The sequence below is a fragment of the Electrona antarctica genome (assembly GCF_951216825.1).
Source record: "Electrona antarctica genome assembly, chromosome: 18".
Lineage (NCBI taxonomy): Eukaryota > Metazoa > Chordata > Actinopteri > Myctophiformes > Myctophidae > Electrona > Electrona antarctica.
The window spans coordinates 6,269,152-6,289,081 of NC_136799.1; the positions used below are offsets into that span (position 1 = coordinate 6,269,152).

Here is a 19,930-nt window from a genome sequence, read left to right on the forward strand (position 1 = left end):
ATGTTTTCACCAGGGGTCACCAACATGTTTTCACCAGGGGTCACCAACATGTTTTCACCAGGGGTCACCAACATGTCCCTACATGGACAGATGTGTCTGTGGCAAAAACTTGACCCTTATTCCTAAACTAATTTGCCAATTTTGTACTATTTTTAAAAACCTATAGTTCAAATAGCCGATCTACAAGCTCACAATGTCTCGATGTAGATCGGCTTAGTTGAACTATTTTAAAATGTTTTTCAAAATGGATATAAAATGGAAATAGCCTATACTCAAGTAAATTAAAAAATACCTTGAAACTGTACTTAAGTCCTAGCCTACAGTACTTGAGTAAATGAGGTCCAGTGAGGTAAATGGACCCTTTATTGGCCACTAGCCTACAACCTGACATTAGGCAATAATGTAAGTGATAGTTTGTGTGTGTGTGTGTGTGTGTGTGTGTGTGTGTGTGTGTGTGTGTGTGTGTGTGTGTGTGTGTGTGTGTGTGTGTGTGTGTGTGTGTGTGTGTGTGTGTGTGTGTGTGTGTGTGTGTGTGTGTGTGTGTGTGTGTGTGTGTGTGTGTGTGTGTGTGTGTGTGTGTGTGTGCGTGCGTGCGTGCGTGCGTGCGTGCGTGTGTGTGTGTGTGTGTGTGTGTGAGTGTGCGTGTGTGTGCGCGTGCGTGCAACTTCTGTAGGAATTCGGCGGGCGTTAGGACGCAGGGCGGTGTAGAGTAGAGTAGAGGGGCGGGGCCGGGGTGCTGTGTGTCACCAGGCCGCTGCCTCTCATTCACAGCTCCGCATCCAGAGCGGTGGGAGCTCCCGGTGAACCGCCTGGACCTCCGTTTGTCCTTTTTTAACACGCACACACTTCACTGTGGATTAATGTCACCGCAGGACTGGACAGGTCAGGACGGGACAGGACTGCAACGTTTCATTTCAGCTCGTGGACCGCCGTAGAGCGGAGGACTGCTGCGCTCTGTGCGTAAAACCCTCCATAACATAACAGCAGCGACGAGCAGGACTTCATTGTTGTTATTATTAGAACGGGCTGCATTCATTCGTGCAGGGAGGAAAAGTTATCATGGAGCAGCAGACTGCTGCAGCAGCACCACGGAGGAACAGGATTATACACACCCCTATGTTCTCCCTGTGACTCTCTCTCTCTCTCCCTCTCAATTCAATTCAATTCAATTCTCTCCTCTCTCTCTCTCTCTCTCTCTCTCTCTCTCTCTCTTTTCTCTGCGGGACCGCTGACCAAATGTGATCGGTGTGTGTGTGGGTGTGTGTGTGTGTGTGTCTGTCTGGGGGGGTCACCACTCACCACCAAGCGCCGCGCCGTAAATCACACCGGGGCGTGGAGGACGGGACGCGCATCTCTCCGGTGTACGTGTGTGTGTGTGTACGTATACGCGGCTGCCGTGCTCGTTGAATGGATAGCTGTGGACAGACAACGCCGGCCTCTTCCAGGGATTATTCTTATTACCACCGCTGCGCCCAGCCGAGGGACACCGGGATGGATGTCTCCTCCTCCGGCCCTGGTACCGGTATAAGGGAGGACAACAACATGACGGTGGTGGAGCGCGGCCGCTCGGTGCGCGAACGTCTGGAGGCGACGCTCGCCGGTCTGGGCGAACTGGACTACCTGCGGACCAGGCAGGACTTGCTGGTCCGCGGCGCGCTGGACGCCGCGTCCCTGTCCTCCTCCGGCGGCGGCAGGACTACTACTGCCCCGGCTCGACCCTCCTCCTCCGCCGGGTCCGGGACGACGACGGCGGCCGGGGCGGGTGACGACCCGCTGCACGCGGAGGATCCTTATCTGAGCTGCGAGGAGAAGCTGTTGGAGGAGAACATTCTGCTGCTGAGAAAACAGCTGGTATGTAACGCAATGTAGCGTAGCCTCTACAGTACGACGGGTCGATTCACATGTAGTCATATACAGACAGTATCGATTCCTGATCGCTGATCGGGTTGTGTGGTTGTGTGTGCTGGACACAACCGTATTGATGATTTAGAGACTCTCGTAGATGTATTTATCGATCGATAAATACATCTACGAGAGTCTGAATCGTATAGGCTATATGGATCTACTGCAATAACTAGTGACATTTTTGTTTTAAATAAGTGTCAATAGCTGCTCATTCAATGTTTGTTCAGTAACATGTGGGTCTCTCCAGGCAGCAACTAATTATAAACATGATAGCAGTTCAGTTCTATTCTATCCATTCAGAAGAGACTAGAACTCATACAAGAAATGCAGGATGAACAAGTGATGTGTTCTTCTTCCCTGATTGGATGAAATTGGTGTCCCAAAAAAATAGAAAATGCAATCTTCTGTTTACTTCTTCAAAGAACTGGTGGAGAGAGAGAGAGAGAGAGACCCCCGCTACTGAACAATCACTCTGTAGCAGTGATTACTGTCAGAATATAGAGCTTTAACCTTTCTAAAATGTATTTGGGGGAGAAAAAAATCACTTCCAGCACCTTTTTCAAACTACACAGATTTAACCAAATGGACGCTAAGCTATAGTGGTCCAAATGGACCCTAACTAACCCAGAGAGTGTATAGCCTACAAATGTACAACCAAATGGACCCCTTTTAGGGGTCCATATGGTTGTACATTTGTAGACTACACTCTCCCCCCCTAAGGGTCCATTTGGTTACAGACAGGCTAAATGAACAGTGGTCAGTCCTGGGTCCAACACACTGGAACCAGTGTAGTCCCTGCAGGCAGCACGGTGCATGCCGTCTGAATACAATAGCAACTTTCTTCTCCAACATCTCTGAAGCGTGTCTTTGTCCGCTCCACTGTGGTGTGCAGAATTAAAAACAGACCAGATACCAATAAATAGGCAATTAAAAAACGGCACAAGGCACAATGACAAGGCAACACATTGGCATTCCACTTCATATATTGACAACACAACGCTTTTCAGTACACACACACACACACACACACACACACACATTCCAGTCACGGCATAAACTGTTTTCCAGAACGCTTGCTTCACTGATGAACTTCTACACTGCAGTTGCTCTAAAACATTTCCATGCTACGGACCCCCTTTATCCATCCCTGTGTTAAGGCCGTGTGGAGTGGACCCCCATTTGGAAAGTGCCTGCATGGCTGGGACCCTCACAAGAGAACATATTTGTTGAGTGATTTAGGTTTGGTAGAGAATTCTACAACTGTTTAATTGACTCTATTCTGTAGGTAGGTACCGTAGATATCTGGAGAGACTGAAACCTATGTTATCTCAGTAATCATATTTAAACAGTCTCTCATTGGGTTAAGTTAACTTCTAGTGAAATTAAACCGTTCTTAATTTTCGGGCCCCTTTGGGGACCACACTTTTGACAAACACTGGGCTACAGTGCAGGCACGTGCACACGTAGACATCAAAGGGGGCTTCGGCCCCTGCCCTTTTACCCTTTCTGTAAAACAACTACCCTTAACCAGACCACGAATGCAGCATTTACTATGGTGAAAGAAATGCAAAATGCCCCTCCCCTCTCCTTTCCAATGTGCCATACCGGAAGGCAGCATTCAGGAGAATTGGCTTTTTTTGGGTAACTAATTTGTTTTGAAATCCATGTCGTATACACCGCATCTCCAGTAAATAACGACTGCTGGGTTTGCGCCCCAAAAATAGCAAGATCTACAAGCTCTCAACGCGTCGCGCTGCGACGCGTTGCGACGCGTTGAGAGCTTGTAGATCTTGCTATTTTTGCTTTCTTTGTCCAAAAGTGCCCTCTTGCGGCATTTCAGCCCCTGCCTCTCCAACACTCTGCAGTGCATATTCCAGTTCTGATATGAGGGGGAGCTTATCCACTCAAATCTTTGCTCCAGGTCTAGTTTCCATTTCATGGCGCCGTACACGTGGGAGTGCAAATATCTGTGACTAAAGTCTGCCACGTTGACCACTGAGGATCTCAGTTATTATTGTTGTTATTTTTAAACCAGGAAAGCATCCTTGTCATTTTTAGATGTTAAGAGAGTTGGCTGTTCAAAAAAGCTCTCAGCGAATCTGCTATTTCTTTTTTGAACAGTTTTGAAAAATCTTTTAAAGAACTACTGGTTTTAATAGAATGCATTCGTGTATAGGATCTGGCTCGGGTCTTAACCCATTCAGTACGGGAACCCCTTTTGATGTTTTAAGCATTATGATATACTTTAGCTATTGACAAATAGCAGATCTACAAGCTCTGCTATTTTTCAAAAATCGTGAAAATGTTCCGCAAATCTTTGAATATATATTGTTTCAGAGCGAACGTTTTTAACTCATATCTTTGCTTCTGGGGAGGTCCCTGGAACAACATATTTTCAGATGGGGGTCGGTGGAAAATTACATATATTTTTGGGGGGGTCCTTGACATGAAAATGTTTTGAGAACGATAGATAGAAACATCAGAAAACTTTTAGGATTAAGAAGACATGTTTAGAATCTGATCTCAGGTCTAAATGGGTCTCAATGGGTTAATACAGAGTACATGTGTGTTTCAAATCAAAAGGAATCCGCTTTGAAATGTCTGATGAGGCCATGGAGTCTCCCAGGGCTGTGCTCCAATAATATGTACCGCAGCGGAGTTGGAAAATGAGACGAGCGATTAAATACAAGTATGCTTTTTACTGAACCCAACCCCACTATATAATACATACAACAGTAGTTCTCAGAACAACTAAACGTTTAATTTCAAGGACCCCCATAATAACTCTCATAGTTACAGGCTTGGCTGTGAAGGGTCCATTTGGAACCCCTTCGAGTAACCCCCGAGGGTCCCTGGACCCCACTTTGAGAACCACTGCAATGCACCAACAACGGAGGGATCTGATCTCTTGCGTTAATTCGATTAAAGACGAGACATTAACAACCAAGTTACATAGTATGTATTTAATGCACGACAGTGCAGGCGCACAAAAGTGCGGGGACATTTTAAAATGTTCCTTCCGCGAGCCCCGCGAGTATCTGCTGTTTAAATAAATAACTAGACCAGTCATCCACCAATAGTGCGGGGACATTCAGACCCAAATTACCCCCCCTCCGGCACCTATGATGCACGAATAGATGGAACCTTCATTTGATCTCACTGCCTGGGGTAAATTCAGTCGCCATGGGGCAGCACTGCAGTTACAAAACACAGGGCAGATACAGAAAACATTGAGGGTTCCGTTGATTTCGTACACACTCCCAGAGTCAAACGAACACTCCAAAGGGCTCCATCTTGCGCCACCCTTATCCCTTATCCCTAAACTTATTTGTAATTTTTTAGTATTTTGAAAATAATTTTAGAATAGTTCAACTAGCCGATCTACACGTTGTGAGCTTGTAGATCGGCTATTTGAACTATTTTAAAAGGGTTTTTTTTAAATAGTAAAAAATGTCAAATATGTTTAGGGATAAGGGTTAAGGGATAGCTATAGCCCTCAGTATTTTTACAGTTCAGCCAATCACCTTTTCCTGGATTCTCCTCAGGGATCACGAGATAAGATGAGACCTTTTGTTGACCCCCGCGAGGGAAATTCAGTCGCCAGAGGAAGCCCGGCAGTTCAGTTCCAGAGCAAAGAAATGTACTTGTAGCTGCGATACGCTAGACTAGAGGGTGAAAGGCAACACAGTAGTCCCAGTGAACGACACAACCTTTGAAAGCCAGCGGATGAGGCCTGTTATTTCAGCAGCAGTGGCAGGCAGGCAGGCAGCGCCGGTATAGGACCAGGGGGGGGGGGGGGGGGGCTGTGCTGTAGTAGTGTGGGGGTCCCGCTGGCGTGGGACTGAACGGCCATTATTACGACAGAAAGAGCCAACTGTTATTTAAATTCAACCTCAAGTCACTCCCTCCCTCCCTCTTTAAATATGAGAGAGAGAGAAGGTCGGGGGGTGATACAGTAGGGGGGGGGGGGGGGGGGGGAGACACAGAGAGAGAGAGAGAGAGGGGGTCAAATTAACTTTTACCAAACTACAGGCTTAATCCTCCCTAGTACACACACGCACGCCCGCGCGCACACACACACACACACACACACACACACACACACACACACACACACACACACACACACACACACACACACACACACACACACACACACACACAAGCTTAGCTTTTACCCCCCCCCCCCCCTCCCCTTCCCCTCCAGGTTTGGAAATAGTTGAGTTGGAAGCAGACTTTAAGCCGTTTAAAGTGGGGGGGAGGGGTGGGGGTGGTGTTCGGGGGGGTCGGGAGGTCGGGATCCAAAACACAGCCGCTTCCAATCTGACCTGATTATCTCAATGTGGATCCAATCAGCGTGCGGAGAAGATGATGTTGTTGTTGTTTGGGGCTGCCGCCATGGAATTATGTCCCTTAGTCATTATTCTAATCGATTAATGCTTCGATTAATCAAATAATCGAGAAGCACTGATTTAAATATATATATAATTACCAACGAATCGATCGAATAAGCCTTATTTTATACTTTGTCACGCAATGGTGTTGTGCACAAATAGTTTGCCAATTTGGTTTAGTCAAAATAGTTTTTGACTATTATGATGTGTGTCCAAAATAGGGCTTAAAAAGACTGCAAGGACCTTTTGGACTGAGTGACTGTTTATACATTCTGTCTAATAAACTAATCAATCAATCAATAGGGATTTTTTTTATTGTTGGATGAACTGTCTGCTGTCATGGTTCTGTCAGTGTTGTGGGTCCGGCTCCGGTCCGTGTTGTGTTGTGGGTCCGGACTCCGGTCCGTGTTGTGTTGTGGGTCCGGGCTCCGGTCCGTGTTGTGTTGTGGGTCCAGGCTCCGGTCCGTGTTGTGTTGTGGGTCCAGGCTCCGGTCCGTGTTGTGTTGTGGGTCCGGGCTCCGGTCTGTGTTGTGTTGTGGGTCCGGGCTCCGGTCCGTGTTGTGTTGTGGGTCCGGACTCCGGTCCGTGTTGTGTTGTGGGTCCAGGCTCCGGTCCGTGTTGTGTTGTGGGTCCAGGCTCCGGTCCGTGTTGTGTTGTGGGTCCGGGCTCCGGTCCGTGTTGTGTGTTGTGGATTCAGACTCCGGTCCGTGTTGTGTTGTGGGTCCGGGCTCCGGTCCGTGTTGTGTTGTGGATCCAGACTCCGGTCCGTGTTGTGTTGTGGATCCAGACTCCGGTCCGTGTTGTGTTGTGGATCCAGACTCCGGTCCGTGTTGTGTTGTAGATCCTGGTTCCAGTCTGTGTTATGTTGTGGGTCCGTGTTGTGTTGTGTTGTGTTGTGTTGTGTTGTGTTGTGTTGTGTTGTGTTGTGGATTCAGACTCCGGTCCGTGTTGTGTTGTGTTGTGGATTTCAGACTCCGGTCCGTGTTGTGTTGTGGATCCGGGATCCGTCTCAGAGAGATGTCTCGTGTTCCATCGTGTCTACTTGCTGCGTGACAAACATGTGACACTGAGGAGGGGGGGGGGGGCATGGGAGGAAGGGACGGTTCTCGTCCCATCCGTCTGTGATGTCAGAGTGCAAAAAACAACACAATGGTGTTGTAACAACACACACACACACCCACACACACACGCTGTGTGCGTGTACTTGTAGTCGCACTATGCCTGTGTGAGGCCCAATGTCTTCACCCCAGTGAGTACAATGTGCAAGATAAATGCTTGTTTTATGGTTGAAACACAGATTTGGGGAGTTAGGAAAAGATTCAGCTTGGGGTTAAATGGTAAATGGTGCATTTATATAGCGCTTTTATCCGAGGCGCTTTACATAGATTGTGCATTACATTCACACACACATTCATACACTGATGCCGGAGGAAACCATGCCAAGGCACCAACCTGCACATTGGGAGCAATTAGGGGTTCAGCGTCTTGCTCAAGGATACTTCCACACTAACTCTGGGGGAGCCTGGGATCCAACTGGGAGCTTTGCGGTTCCCATCCGGCCACTCTACCCCTGAGCCACTGTTACAGTTAGTGTTAGACATTCAGAGGTTGGGTTTATTTAATGTTTTAGGGTGAGATTTAACACAGAGAAGCTGAGAGTAGATGGGCTATTTATTGGCCTCAGTACTGTTAAGGTAAAAAAAATACAAAAATAACATTCCTGTCCTAAAATGTTGATGTCCTCACAAGTAGAGTAATGCGTGCGTGCATGCGCGTGTAACTGTGTGTGTGTGTGTGTGTGTGTGTGTGTGTGTGTGTGTGTGTTGATTCAGACGGTTCAACGTGACGGCCCCCTGCGTGGCGTGGCTCAGTCCGTGGGTTTGTTCAGCTCTCCAAATGGCAGTGTGTGTGAAGCGTCATTAATCAGCTCCTCTCTTCCCTCTCTGTGCCTGCTGGCTGTCACCCAGCAGCTACAACCACTCACTCCTACACCCCCTCCCCCTCTCTCTCCTACACCCCCTCCTCACTCACTCCTACACCCCCTCCTCACTCACTCCTACACCCCCTCCTCACTCACTCCTACACCCCCTCCCCCTCTCTCTCCTTACATCTGACCAAACACCCACTCACTTCAGGTCTTCACAGGTCCAATTTGACCAACCCGTGCCCAAATTGACCCACAAGAAATTCAGCCAGAACCGAATGTGACCCGCCGCCGCCCGCTACTATAAGAATTCTAGCTCCGAACTGGAGCCGGCTATTATAATAAATATCAGGACCGTATTACAAAGCCCAAGCCCAAGGACGTTGTTATTATTAAGAGTTGTCTATCTATAAATGCACCAAGTGTGTGTGTGTGTGTGTGTGTGTGTGTGTGTGACTGTAATCCACGTAACCCGAGAACCGTTCGCACCACAGACTTCAAATTCGACACACGCGTTCCACGCCACCACAGGGGGTGCAGTGGCCGGTGTCGAGTCGGTCGGACCCACGGTTGTCCAGAACCGCCCCGGGCTCTGGACAGGGCCCCTGCCCAGGGTCCATATATGGAGCTGGCCTGTTCTGACGTCAGTCTGACGTCCCCATTATGCCTGACAAAGAACTCCATATATGGGCATAAAAGGGACACAGACATAATATCTGGGTGGGGCATGCATTTCCAACTTGCATCGTTCCAAGTAGGCCATTGCCCAACGGGCACCGCTGTAGAGGCTCCACGGGCACCGCTCTAGTTATACGATGTTGTTATACTTTAGCAGCTGTTGAAAAATAGCAGATCTACAAGCTCATAGCGCGGCACCGAGTGCCGCGCTATGAGCTTGTAGTTCTGCTATTTTTGAAAAATCGTGAAAGTGTGGCGCAACGTGTCAGGAGTGAGAGTTATGAGCTTGGCTTTTTTTTTAAGGCGAATTGTGATGCGTAGAACAATAAGAAAAAAGGATTTGGGCGTCCCTCCTGTTGAAGACCCATGACCCTATACACTTTACACTTTGGTTGACTGAGGTCCCACAGGGTTCTATACTAGGCCCCCTCCTGTTTTTCCTCTACACTGAAACCATTGTTTGCAGAATGTTCGACCCCAGAACAGACCGAGGGACGCTAGGGTTCCTCTGGTTAACGGGACCCCAGAACAGACCGAAGGACGCTAGGGTTCATCTGGTTAACGGGTCCCAGAACAGACCGAGGGACGCTAGGGTTCATCTGGTTAACGGGTCCCAGAACAGACCGAGGGACGCTAGGGTTCCTCTGGTTAACGACCCCAGAACAGACCGAGGGACGCTAGGGTTCCTCTGGTTAACGGGTCCCAGAACAGACCGAGGGACGCTAGGGTTCATCTGGTTAACGACCCCAGAACAGACCGAGGGACGCTAGGGTTCATCTGGTTAACGACCCCAGAACAGACCGAGGGACGCTAGGGTTCATCTGGTTAACGACCCCAGAACAGACCGAGGGACGCTAGGGTTCATCTGGTTAACGACCCCAGAACAGACCGAGGGACGCTAGGGTTCATCTGGTTAACGACCCACAGACCGAGGGACGCTAGGGTTCATCTGGTTAACGACCCCAGAACAGACCGAGGGACGCTAGGGTTCATCTGGTTAACGGGTCCCAGAACAGACCGAGGGACGCTAGGGTTCCTCTGGTTAACGGGACCCCAGAACAGACCGAGGGACGCTAGGGTTCCTCTGGTTAACGGGACCCCAGAACAGACCGAGGGACGCTAGGGTTCCTTTGGTTAACGGGACCCCAGAACAGACCGAGGGACGCTAGGGTTCATCTGGTTAACGGGTCCCAGAACAGACCGAGGGACGCTAGGGTTCCTCTGGTTAACGGGACCCCAGAACAGACCGAGGGACGCTAGGGTTCCTCTGGTTAACGGGACCCCAGAACAGACCGAGGGACGCTAGGGTTCATCTGGTTAACGGGTCCCAGAACAGACCGAGGGACGCTAGGGTTCCTCTGGTTAACGGGACCCCAGAACAGACCGAGGGACGCTAGGGTTCCTCTGGTTAACGGGTCCCAGAACAGACCGAGGGACGCTAGGGTTCCTCTGGTTAACGGGACCCCAGAACAGACCGAGGGACGCTAGGGTTCATCTGGTTAACGGCTCCATTTCCCACGGTGCACCAACTGAGGCTGTGAAGCTTCACTTACAGCAGCAGCGCTTTGCAACGCTGGGTGGTGATTGGTGGATATCAGGGGCCTGAATGGATCCGATTGGGTCCGTGACCTAATGCATATCTAACTGCGCTTAGTGCAGGTCCTTAAAATAAAAAAAAGGTTGAGGTCTACAATATACGTACGTACGTACAGACAGAGAGACAGACGGTAGGACAGCTGAGGGAGACAGTAGGACAGCTGAGAGGGAGACAGTGTAGGAGAGACAGACAGACAGACAGACAGTAGGACAGCTGAGAGGGAGACAGTGTAGGAGAGACAGACAGACAGACGGTAGGACAGCTGAGAGGGAGACAGTGTAGGAGAGACAGACGGACAGTAGGACAGCTGAGAGGGAGACAGTGTAGGAGAGACAGTAGGACAGCTGAGAGGGAGACAGTGTAGGAGAGACAGACAGACAGACAGTAGGAGAGAACAGGAAGAGTCTTGACCGCTATGTCATCACATTACAGATAGTTCTATTTTAAACCGCAAGAAAGAGTGTAGACTGCGTGCGTGAGTGCGTGTGTGTGTGTGAGTATGTGTGTGTGCGTGCATGCGTGCGTGTGTGTGTGTATGTGCGTGCGTGCGTTAGCTAGGTCTTCCTGTTAACTTCCACTCCAAACAGTAAAACCACAGCTTTCCCAGAGGCACTAGAGTGAAAAAACAACATGGCTCTCCTGACTTCCTGTGTCTGCTACTAAACTTACAATTTAGGCATTGAGCAGAAGCTCTTCTTCACACGCTGGCAGATGACACTGAGCAGCATGAGTCAGCAGAATGACACGGTTGAATGATTTTTTGCCATCTTCTGATTTGATGTAATCCGGGTTTTTGTGCATAGGAGGTTTCCACCCGAGATCAATGCTAACATGTAGACGTTAGTCCTCCTGACCTGAGCTTGTAGATCTGCTGTTTTCACTAGTTTGGGTCCCGGCCCGGGCAAACATTCACTTGGGTCTTAACACACATTGAGAGCCCACGCAATACTGCCCAAAATCACTTTCACCTAGAAAATCCATTCACATTTTTTATAATTCAGCTGACTGTGGAGACACATGCTGGAACTTTTTACTTTGAAATGTTTTATAGTTTCTGAGTTATTTAATTTAAACGCCAAATGCATTCTCAATGGCGAAAACACAAACTTTGGCACCACGTGTAAAAAAAAAAAAAGTGCTTTGATTTTTCTGATTTTTTTTAATAAAATAAAAAAAAATAAAAAAATAAAAGAAAATATTGTTTTTTTTTTAAAGACGTCCACAGACGTCTTGGGCTATGCACGTGCGGTAATACCCAGGACGTCCACAGACGTTTTGGGCACAAAATGTGTTATTAATATAAAGGGTTTGGGAACCACTGTGTTGAGGGGTTGACCGATATGTGAAAATGAAAGGTATTGTCAAAACTTACAGTAATACTACTGGAAAACAGAACAAGTCAACATTATATTTCAAAGTGCAGGGAGCTCCTAGCTGCATTTCTCAATAAACCTAACTGAAATTTTAAATGCATGGACAAAGATAATTAATAATAAATAGTTCCCCAAAGGTTTTTTTTGTCCTGTAAAGATGAATAAATAAAGGACACCCTTTTCTCTGCCACATTATACGTTATACTTTAATAGCTTTGATAAAAGTCTGTCTTGTGCTCCAATGCTTTTGTCAGCTTTTTGGTGCAAAGTTGAATTCTTCATCTGCCACCATCACGAGCAGACTGCAACTTCATCAGTGCATTTTGTGACCTGATTTTGTTTTATTTTTAGACCAAGCTGTCTTCTACTGCTTTATGCTTAACATTTGAATTTAACCCATTTTGGGCGGGAACCCCTTTTGGTGTTAGCGTTATGTTATGCTTTAGCTATTGAAAAATAGCAGATCTACAAGCTCATAGCGCGCCACCGAGTGGCGCGCTACGAGCTTGTAGGTCTGCTATTTTTGAAAAATCAAAGAACGACTGACATAGAAACATAGCTTTTTCAGAAAACTGTCGGGATGTAGAAGACATTTTTAGAATCTGATCTCAGGTCAAAATGGGTTAATTTCAATTCAAGTTCATTAATGGTGAGATGGTGAAATCACAGCAAGTTGTTTACATGTAGTGCAGAAGAGTCGCTCCAACACATACTGTCTCTGTCGGGTGGAAACCTTATATGTCCAAAAATGTTACTTTTCAGGATTCTAATTCAAAAGCATCCAAAGTAGCAGATCTGCTTTTGTGTGACGCTGTAGTGTGAGAATGGGTGGAGAGATCATCAGATTATCATGCACATGCATCACTGTAAAGCACCTTGGATAAAGTAATCACTACATAAATGCACCATTTATATGCCTTTTAAATAAAACTCACACCCGTGTGAAGTGAGGGGCGCTCTTATCATCGTACATCACCATACATCATCTCATTCTGGCCAATCACTATTGGCGTCCTCACCTTCGTCATCAATGTTTGTGTTACGTTTACACAAACACTCAAAGTTGTCCATTCATTGTCAATGGCATTTGTTTGTGTAGGACAAAGTTTGTGCACACACACACCAAAAGCTCGATATCGGATTTATGAAGTGAGGGGCGTACTTATCATCATACATACATCACATTCCGTGCTCAGCCAATCAAATCATCACAAATGTGTTTCCGGCCAATCAATTTTGGCGCCTTCACTTTTCTGCCCTCACTTTTATCTTCAATATGTACTTTGTTCAGCCAATCAAATCATCGCTATGGCGTGATCAGCCAATCATCTGAGAGAGAGACAGTAGGACAGCTGAGAGACCGACAGTAGGACAGCTGTCCTACTGTCTGTCTGTCTCTCAGCAGTAGGAATGCTGAGAGAGACAGTAGGAATGCTGAGAGAGAGAGACAGTAGGAATGCTGAGAGAGAGAGACAGTAGGAATGCTGAGAGAGAGAGAGACAGTAGTAATGCTGAGAGAGAGAGACAGTAGTAATGCTGAGAGAGAGAGAGACAGTAGGAATGCTGAGAGAGAGAGACAGTAGGAATGCTGAGAGAGAGAGAGACTGTAGTAATGCTGAGAGAGAGAGAGAGAGACAGTAGTAATGCTGAGAGAGAGAGAGACAGTAGGAATGCTGAGAGAGAGAGACAGTAGGAATGCTGAGAGAGAGAGACAGTAGGAATGCTGAGAGAGAGAGACAGTAGGAATGCTGAGAGAGAGAGACAGTAGGAATGCTGAGAGAGAGAGACAGTAGTAATGCTGAGAGAGAGAGACAGTAGGAATGCTGAGAGAGAGAGAGAGAGAGACAGTAGGAATGCTGAGAGAGAGAGACAGTAGGAATGCTGAGAGAGAGAGAGAGACAGTAGGAATGCTGAGAGAGAGAGAGAGACAGTAGGAATGCTGAGAGAGAGAGAGACAGTAGGAATGCTGAGAGAGAGAGACAGTAGGAATGCTGAGAGAGAGAGAGACTGTAGTAATGCTGAGAGAGAGAGAGAGAGACAGTAGTAATGCTGAGAGAGAGAGAGACAGTAGGAATGCTGAGAGAGAGAGACAGTAGGAATGCTGAGAGAGAGAGACAGTAGGAATGCTGAGAGAGAGAGACAGTAGGAATGCTGAGAGAGAGAGACAGTAGGAATGCTGAGAGAGAGAGACAGTAGTAATGCTGAGAGAGAGAGACAGTAGGAATGCTGAGAGAGAGAGAGAGAGAGACAGTAGGAATGCTGAGAGAGAGAGACAGTAGGAATGCTGAGAGAGAGAGAGAGACAGTAGGAATGCTGAGAGAGAGAGAGAGACAGTAGGAATGCTGAGAGAGAGAGACAGTAGGAATGCTGAGAGAGAGAGAGAGAGACAGTAGGAATGCTGAGAGAGAGAGACAGTAGTAATGCTGAGAGAGAGAGAGACAGTAGGAATGCTGAGAGAGAGAGACAGTAGTAATGCTGAGAGAGAGAGAGACAGTAGTAATGCTGAGAGAGAGAGAGACAGTAGTAATGCTGAGAGAGAGACAGTGTATAGACAGACAGTAGTAATGCTGAGAGAGAGAGAGAGACAGTAGGAATGCTGAGAGAGAGAGACAGTAGGAATGCTGAGAGAGAGAGACAGTAGGAATGCTGAGAGAGAGACAGTAGTAATGCTGAGAGAGAGAGAGACAGTAGTAATGCTGAGAGAGAGAGACAGTAGGAATGCTGAGAGAGAGAGAGACAGTAGGAATGCTGAGAGAGAGAGACAGTAGGAATGCTGAGAGAGAGAGACAGTAGTAATGCTGAGAGAGAGAGACAGTAGGAATGCTGAGAGAGAGAGAGACAGTAGGAATGCTGAGAGAGAGACAGTAGGAATGCTGAGAGAGAGAGACAGTAGGAATGCTGAGAGAGAGAGAGAGACAGTAGGAATGCTGAGAGAGAGACAGTGTATAGACAGACAGTAGGACAGTGTATAGACAGACAGTAGGACAGTGTATAGACAGACAGTAGGACAGTGTATAGACAGACATTAGGACAGTGTATAGACAGACAGTAGTATAGACAGACAGTAGGACAGTGTATAGACAGACAGTAGGACAGTGTATAGACAGACAGTAGGACAGCTGTTCTACTTATCTTGGAAGTTTGTTTTGAGGGATTTGATTAAGCCCTCGAACCAAAATGTACATTTATATTTGTGCAATATCGAAATGGCACAAAATCCGGGAGTTTAGTCTCCCTGTCCAAGCACCTTGTTGTCCGAGCCAAAAAACGTTGTCGGTCCGGTCCAGAGACATTGGTTAAAGTGTTTAACCGATTCTGATGCTACATTAACTTACTTTGCTGCAACCCACCTAAGGAGTGGACCCCTGGGGGTCCCCTGGGGGTCCCCTAAGGAGTGGACCCCTGGGGGCCCCCTAAGGAGTGGACCCCTGGGGGTCCCCGGAGCCCACTTTGAGCAACATTCATGTCATTAATTTGTCCTATTGGACACTTTCCATTTTCTTTCTTTTTTATTGAAGTTTGTTTTTATTAATTGACCACAGAAAACAAAACAAAAAACAGAACAACCAGGTGCGCACAGGAGATATAAGTAGTTAAAAGTAAGAAATAAATCTGGTGATTTCTTTTCCTCTTTTTAATTCATTCTTCACATAAAGGCCTGTGAACTGAAATTAACGGAGGCAGCAGCCAGAAATACCTGAAACGAGAGCACAGATAAAACCAAACAAAACAATACGAGACAAAACACGGTACACAAGACAAAACAAAACAAGAACACAACAAAAAAAAAACACCAACCACTTGACAGGCAGCCAGATGTACAGCGCTCACAACGCGTCACGGTGGATCTTTGGACATTTGGTTTCATTTCACACTCAAGAGTTCCCATCATTTAGCTGGGGACCACCTGGAACTTCCTCAAGGACCACTGGTGGTCCCCGGACCACTGGTTGAAAAGCCCTGGTTTAGACCGATAGATCGTCATGTCCATCAACGATGTTACCGCTCTAATATCAGCCAGAAAGATTTTCTACATTTTGCAGCTAGTTTTGTTTGCATCTACCCTTTTGCAAGGATTTCTGTCAATGAGTTTTCAGCTAGATTCTGCCATGATGCAGACCCTTCCTTCTGCCATGATGCAGACCCTAGATTCTGCCATGATGCAGACCCTAGATTCTGCCATGATGCAGACCCTAGATTCTGCCATGATGCAGACCCTAGATTCTGCCATGATGCAGACCCTTCCTTCTGCCATGATGCAGACCCTAGATTCTGCCATGATGCAGACCCTAGATTCTGCCATGATGCAGACCCTTCCTTCTGCCATGATGCAGACCCTAGATTCTGCCATGATGCAGACCCTAGATTCTGCCATGATGCAGACCCTTCCTTCTGCCATGATGCAGACCCTAGATTCTGCCATGATGCAGACCCTTCCTTCTGCCATGATGCAGACCCTTCCTTCTGCCATGATGCAGACCCTAGATTCTGCCATGATGCAGACCCTAGATTCTGCCATGATGCAGACCCTTCCTTCTGCCATGATGCAGACCCTAGATTCTGCCATGATGCAGACCCTTCCTTCTGCCATGATGCAGACCCTTCCTTCTGCCATGATGCAGACCCTAGATTCTGCCATGATGCAGACCCTAGATTCTGCCATGATGCAGACCCTTCCTTCTGCCATGATGCAGACCCTAGATTCTGCCATGATGCAGACCCTAGATTCTGCCATGATGCAGACCCTTCCTTCTGCCATGATGCAGACCCTAGATTCTGCCATGATGCAGACCCTTCCTTCTAGATTCTGCCATGATGCAGACCCTTCCTTCTAGATTCTGCCATGATGCAGACCCTTCCTTCCAGTTGTGTGAAAGCAGGCCGGCTGCTGCGATAAAAGCCTGTTCCAGTGCAAACTAATCTGTTCCTAAACTAACCCATCTCTGCTGGGTCTGGATGTGTCCCCCGAAACAGTGGTTCTCAACCTGTTCAGGCCGGGTAACCCCCCAAATTAATCCTATTTGAACTGGGGACCCTCCCTCCCTGATAAGCACTTGTTGGAATGTCTTGGTTCCACAGCCACACATTGTGAAAATAGCAGCTCTACAAGCTTAAACAAGACAATTTAGCTGTTTTGACCAGTTTTAACGATATTGTTTATTGATTTCTGATGCAGTAATGGTCTTTTTTTTTCTTAGATTGTTTTTTTCATTGATTTCTTTCTTTCTTTTTTGAGGTATTAACATGGTCTTAAAGGTCCCTAAATTGTCACTGTCATCTGGGGACCGTCCCACCCTCCTGGTGGTCCTGACCCACAGGTTGAGAACCTCTGCCCCTAAATACACATTTGGGGACACACTGATGATATTAATATCATTTGGGACACACTGATGATACTAATATCATTTGGGACACACTGATGATACTAATATCATTTGGGACACACTGATGATACTAATATCATTTGGGACACACTGATGATACTAATATCATTTGGGGACACACTGATGATATTAATATCATTTGGGACACACTGATGATACTAATATCATTGGGGACACACTGATGATACTAATATCATTTGGGACACACTGATGATACTAATATCATTTGGGACACACTGATGATACTAATATCATTTGGGACACACTGATGATACTAATATCATTGGGGACACACTGATGATACTAATGTCATTTGGGACACACTGATGATACTAATATCATTTGGGACACATTGGGACACACTGATGATACTAATATCATTTGGGACACATTGGGAATTTGGGACACACTGATGATACTAATATCATTTGGGACACACTGATGATACTAATATCATTTGGGACACACTGATGATACTAATATCATTTGGGACACACTGATGATACTAATATCATTTGGGACACACTGATGATACTAATATCATTTGGGGACACACTGATGATATTAATATCATTTGGGACACACTGATGATACTAATATCATTTGGGGACACACTGATGATACTAATATCATTTGGGGGGACACTGATGATACTAATATCATTTGGGACACACTGATGATACTAATATCATTTGGGGACACACTGATGATACTAATATCATTTGGGACACACTGATGATACTAATATCATTTGGGACACACTGATGATACTAATATAATTTGGGACACACTGATGATACTAATATCATTTGGGACACACTGATGATACTAATATCATTTGGGACACACTGATGATACTAATATCATTTGGGACACACTGATGATATTAATATCATTTGGGACACACTGATGATATTAATATCATTTGGGACACACTGATGATACTAATATCATTTGGGACACACTGATGATACTAATATCATTTGGGACACACTGATGATATTAATATCATTTGGGACACACTGATGATACTAATATCATTTGGGACACACTGATGATACTAATATCATTTGGGACACACTGATGATACTAATATCATTTGGGGACACACTGATGATACTAATATCATTTGGGACACACTGATGGTATTAATATCATTTGGGACACACTGATGGTATTAATATCATTTGGGACACACTGATGATACTAATATCATTTGGGGACACACTGATGATATTAATATCATTTGGGGACACACTGATGATATTAATATCATTTGGGGACACACTGGGACACTTTCTCTTTCTCCAGACCAGTACAAGCAGCAGCAGCTCCTCCAGTCATGTGACCACGTGTCGCACAGCCGCGCATACTTTCTGATCCCCAGGGAGGCGGGGCCTAATTTAGATCCACTGTCGGTAGGCCTTTGAGGGTGTGTGTGTGTGTGTGTGTGTGTGTGTGTGTGTGTGTGTGTGTGTGTGTGTGTGTGTTGGGGTCAGGGTGGGGCAGGATTCTTTCTGAGGGGTTGGGTTTCGTTTAGGTTGATATGAGGGGTATGTGTGAGTACGTGTGTGCGTGTGTGTGTGTGTGTGCGTGCATGTGTGTGTGTGCGTGTGCGTGCATTACAGATATATAGGTCAGGTATCTGTTCTTAGAATTAATTTAGCCACGTGATCCCCCAGCGTCCCGATAGTAGCGGGGACGGCGAACATTCGGGTGAAAACGGCCGATCTACAAGTTTTTGCCGAATGGAAAACGGCAGGGGGGGCCCGATACAGATCCCTGTGGAGCCCCCAGTCAACTACAGGTATATTCTGGAGGGTTTGGTGCGTTGGACCAACACCAGCAAACCAACATGCTCATTCTGAGGTGTCTGGGATTTGAACTCGCAACCCTTTTCTCTCAGGAAGCACAGAAACAGAGTGCCTGCCTGTGCCTGCCTGCCTGTGCGTGCGTCCGTGCGTGCGTGCGTGTGTGCGCGTGCGTGCGTGTGTGTGTGTGCGTGCGTGCGTCAGGTCAGACAGAAATAGCCCGTCCAGACGTGGAGGTATTTGGCAGCAGATCAGTCCAGGGTGTGTTCCAGAGCAGCGGGACGTCAGTTCTCTGCGCTCCGAGCTGCTTAGAAGAACAGTCTGAGGAGAAGAAACCTTTTGTTGTTTCCAACATTGCAACCAAACTTCAGCTCCTGTTTCAGTTTTGTGCCGTTCTCAAAAAAACTAAAGACAAGAGAGAGAGTTGAACCTAATGCGTCCAAACTATCTACAAGCATCCGTGGCGCGTTTTCAGCTCTAATGAATAAACAATAAATTGTGGTTTTACAGTAACATGACATCATTAAGGGCTTATCAGGCAGAGGGAGTGTGTGACGCAGACGTTGTCGCCTAAGTTCAACAACAGGTCGCGACGCGAAAAAAGGCTCAACAGAATCCAGGTCTAGGGTAGTCGCGGGCGTGTGCGCGAAATGAGCTTGCGTGCGACAATTTCACGGGACCGCGGCCACGACAAAACGCTTGCGCTGTCGCCGCAGGCTCTCATTGAAAATGAATTAAGAGGCGCGTCAGTCACTGCCCGTCTGTCTGAAAAGGCCTTTAGTATTTTATCGATACCTATTGATGATATAATAACCAAGCTCTCTCTCTCTGTCTGTGTGTGTGTGTGTGTGCGTGTGTGTGTCC

The 19,930-nt window shown here is 46.8% G+C and overlaps 1 protein-coding gene across 1 annotated transcript in view; it reads left to right on the forward strand.

Moving 5' to 3' along the window:
• Window positions 1-764: 764 nt before the first annotated feature.
• The window catches only part of dact1 (dishevelled-binding antagonist of beta-catenin 1), a 29,652-nt gene continuing 10,486 nt past the window's right edge, over window positions 765-19,930 (forward strand). The window contains exon 1 of the mRNA XM_079528966.1: window positions 765-1,851. Coding sequence (XP_079385092.1) covers window positions 1,408-1,851 — 444 coding nt within the window. The 5' untranslated portion in view covers window positions 765-1,407. The remainder of the gene's footprint in view (window positions 1,852-19,930) is intronic.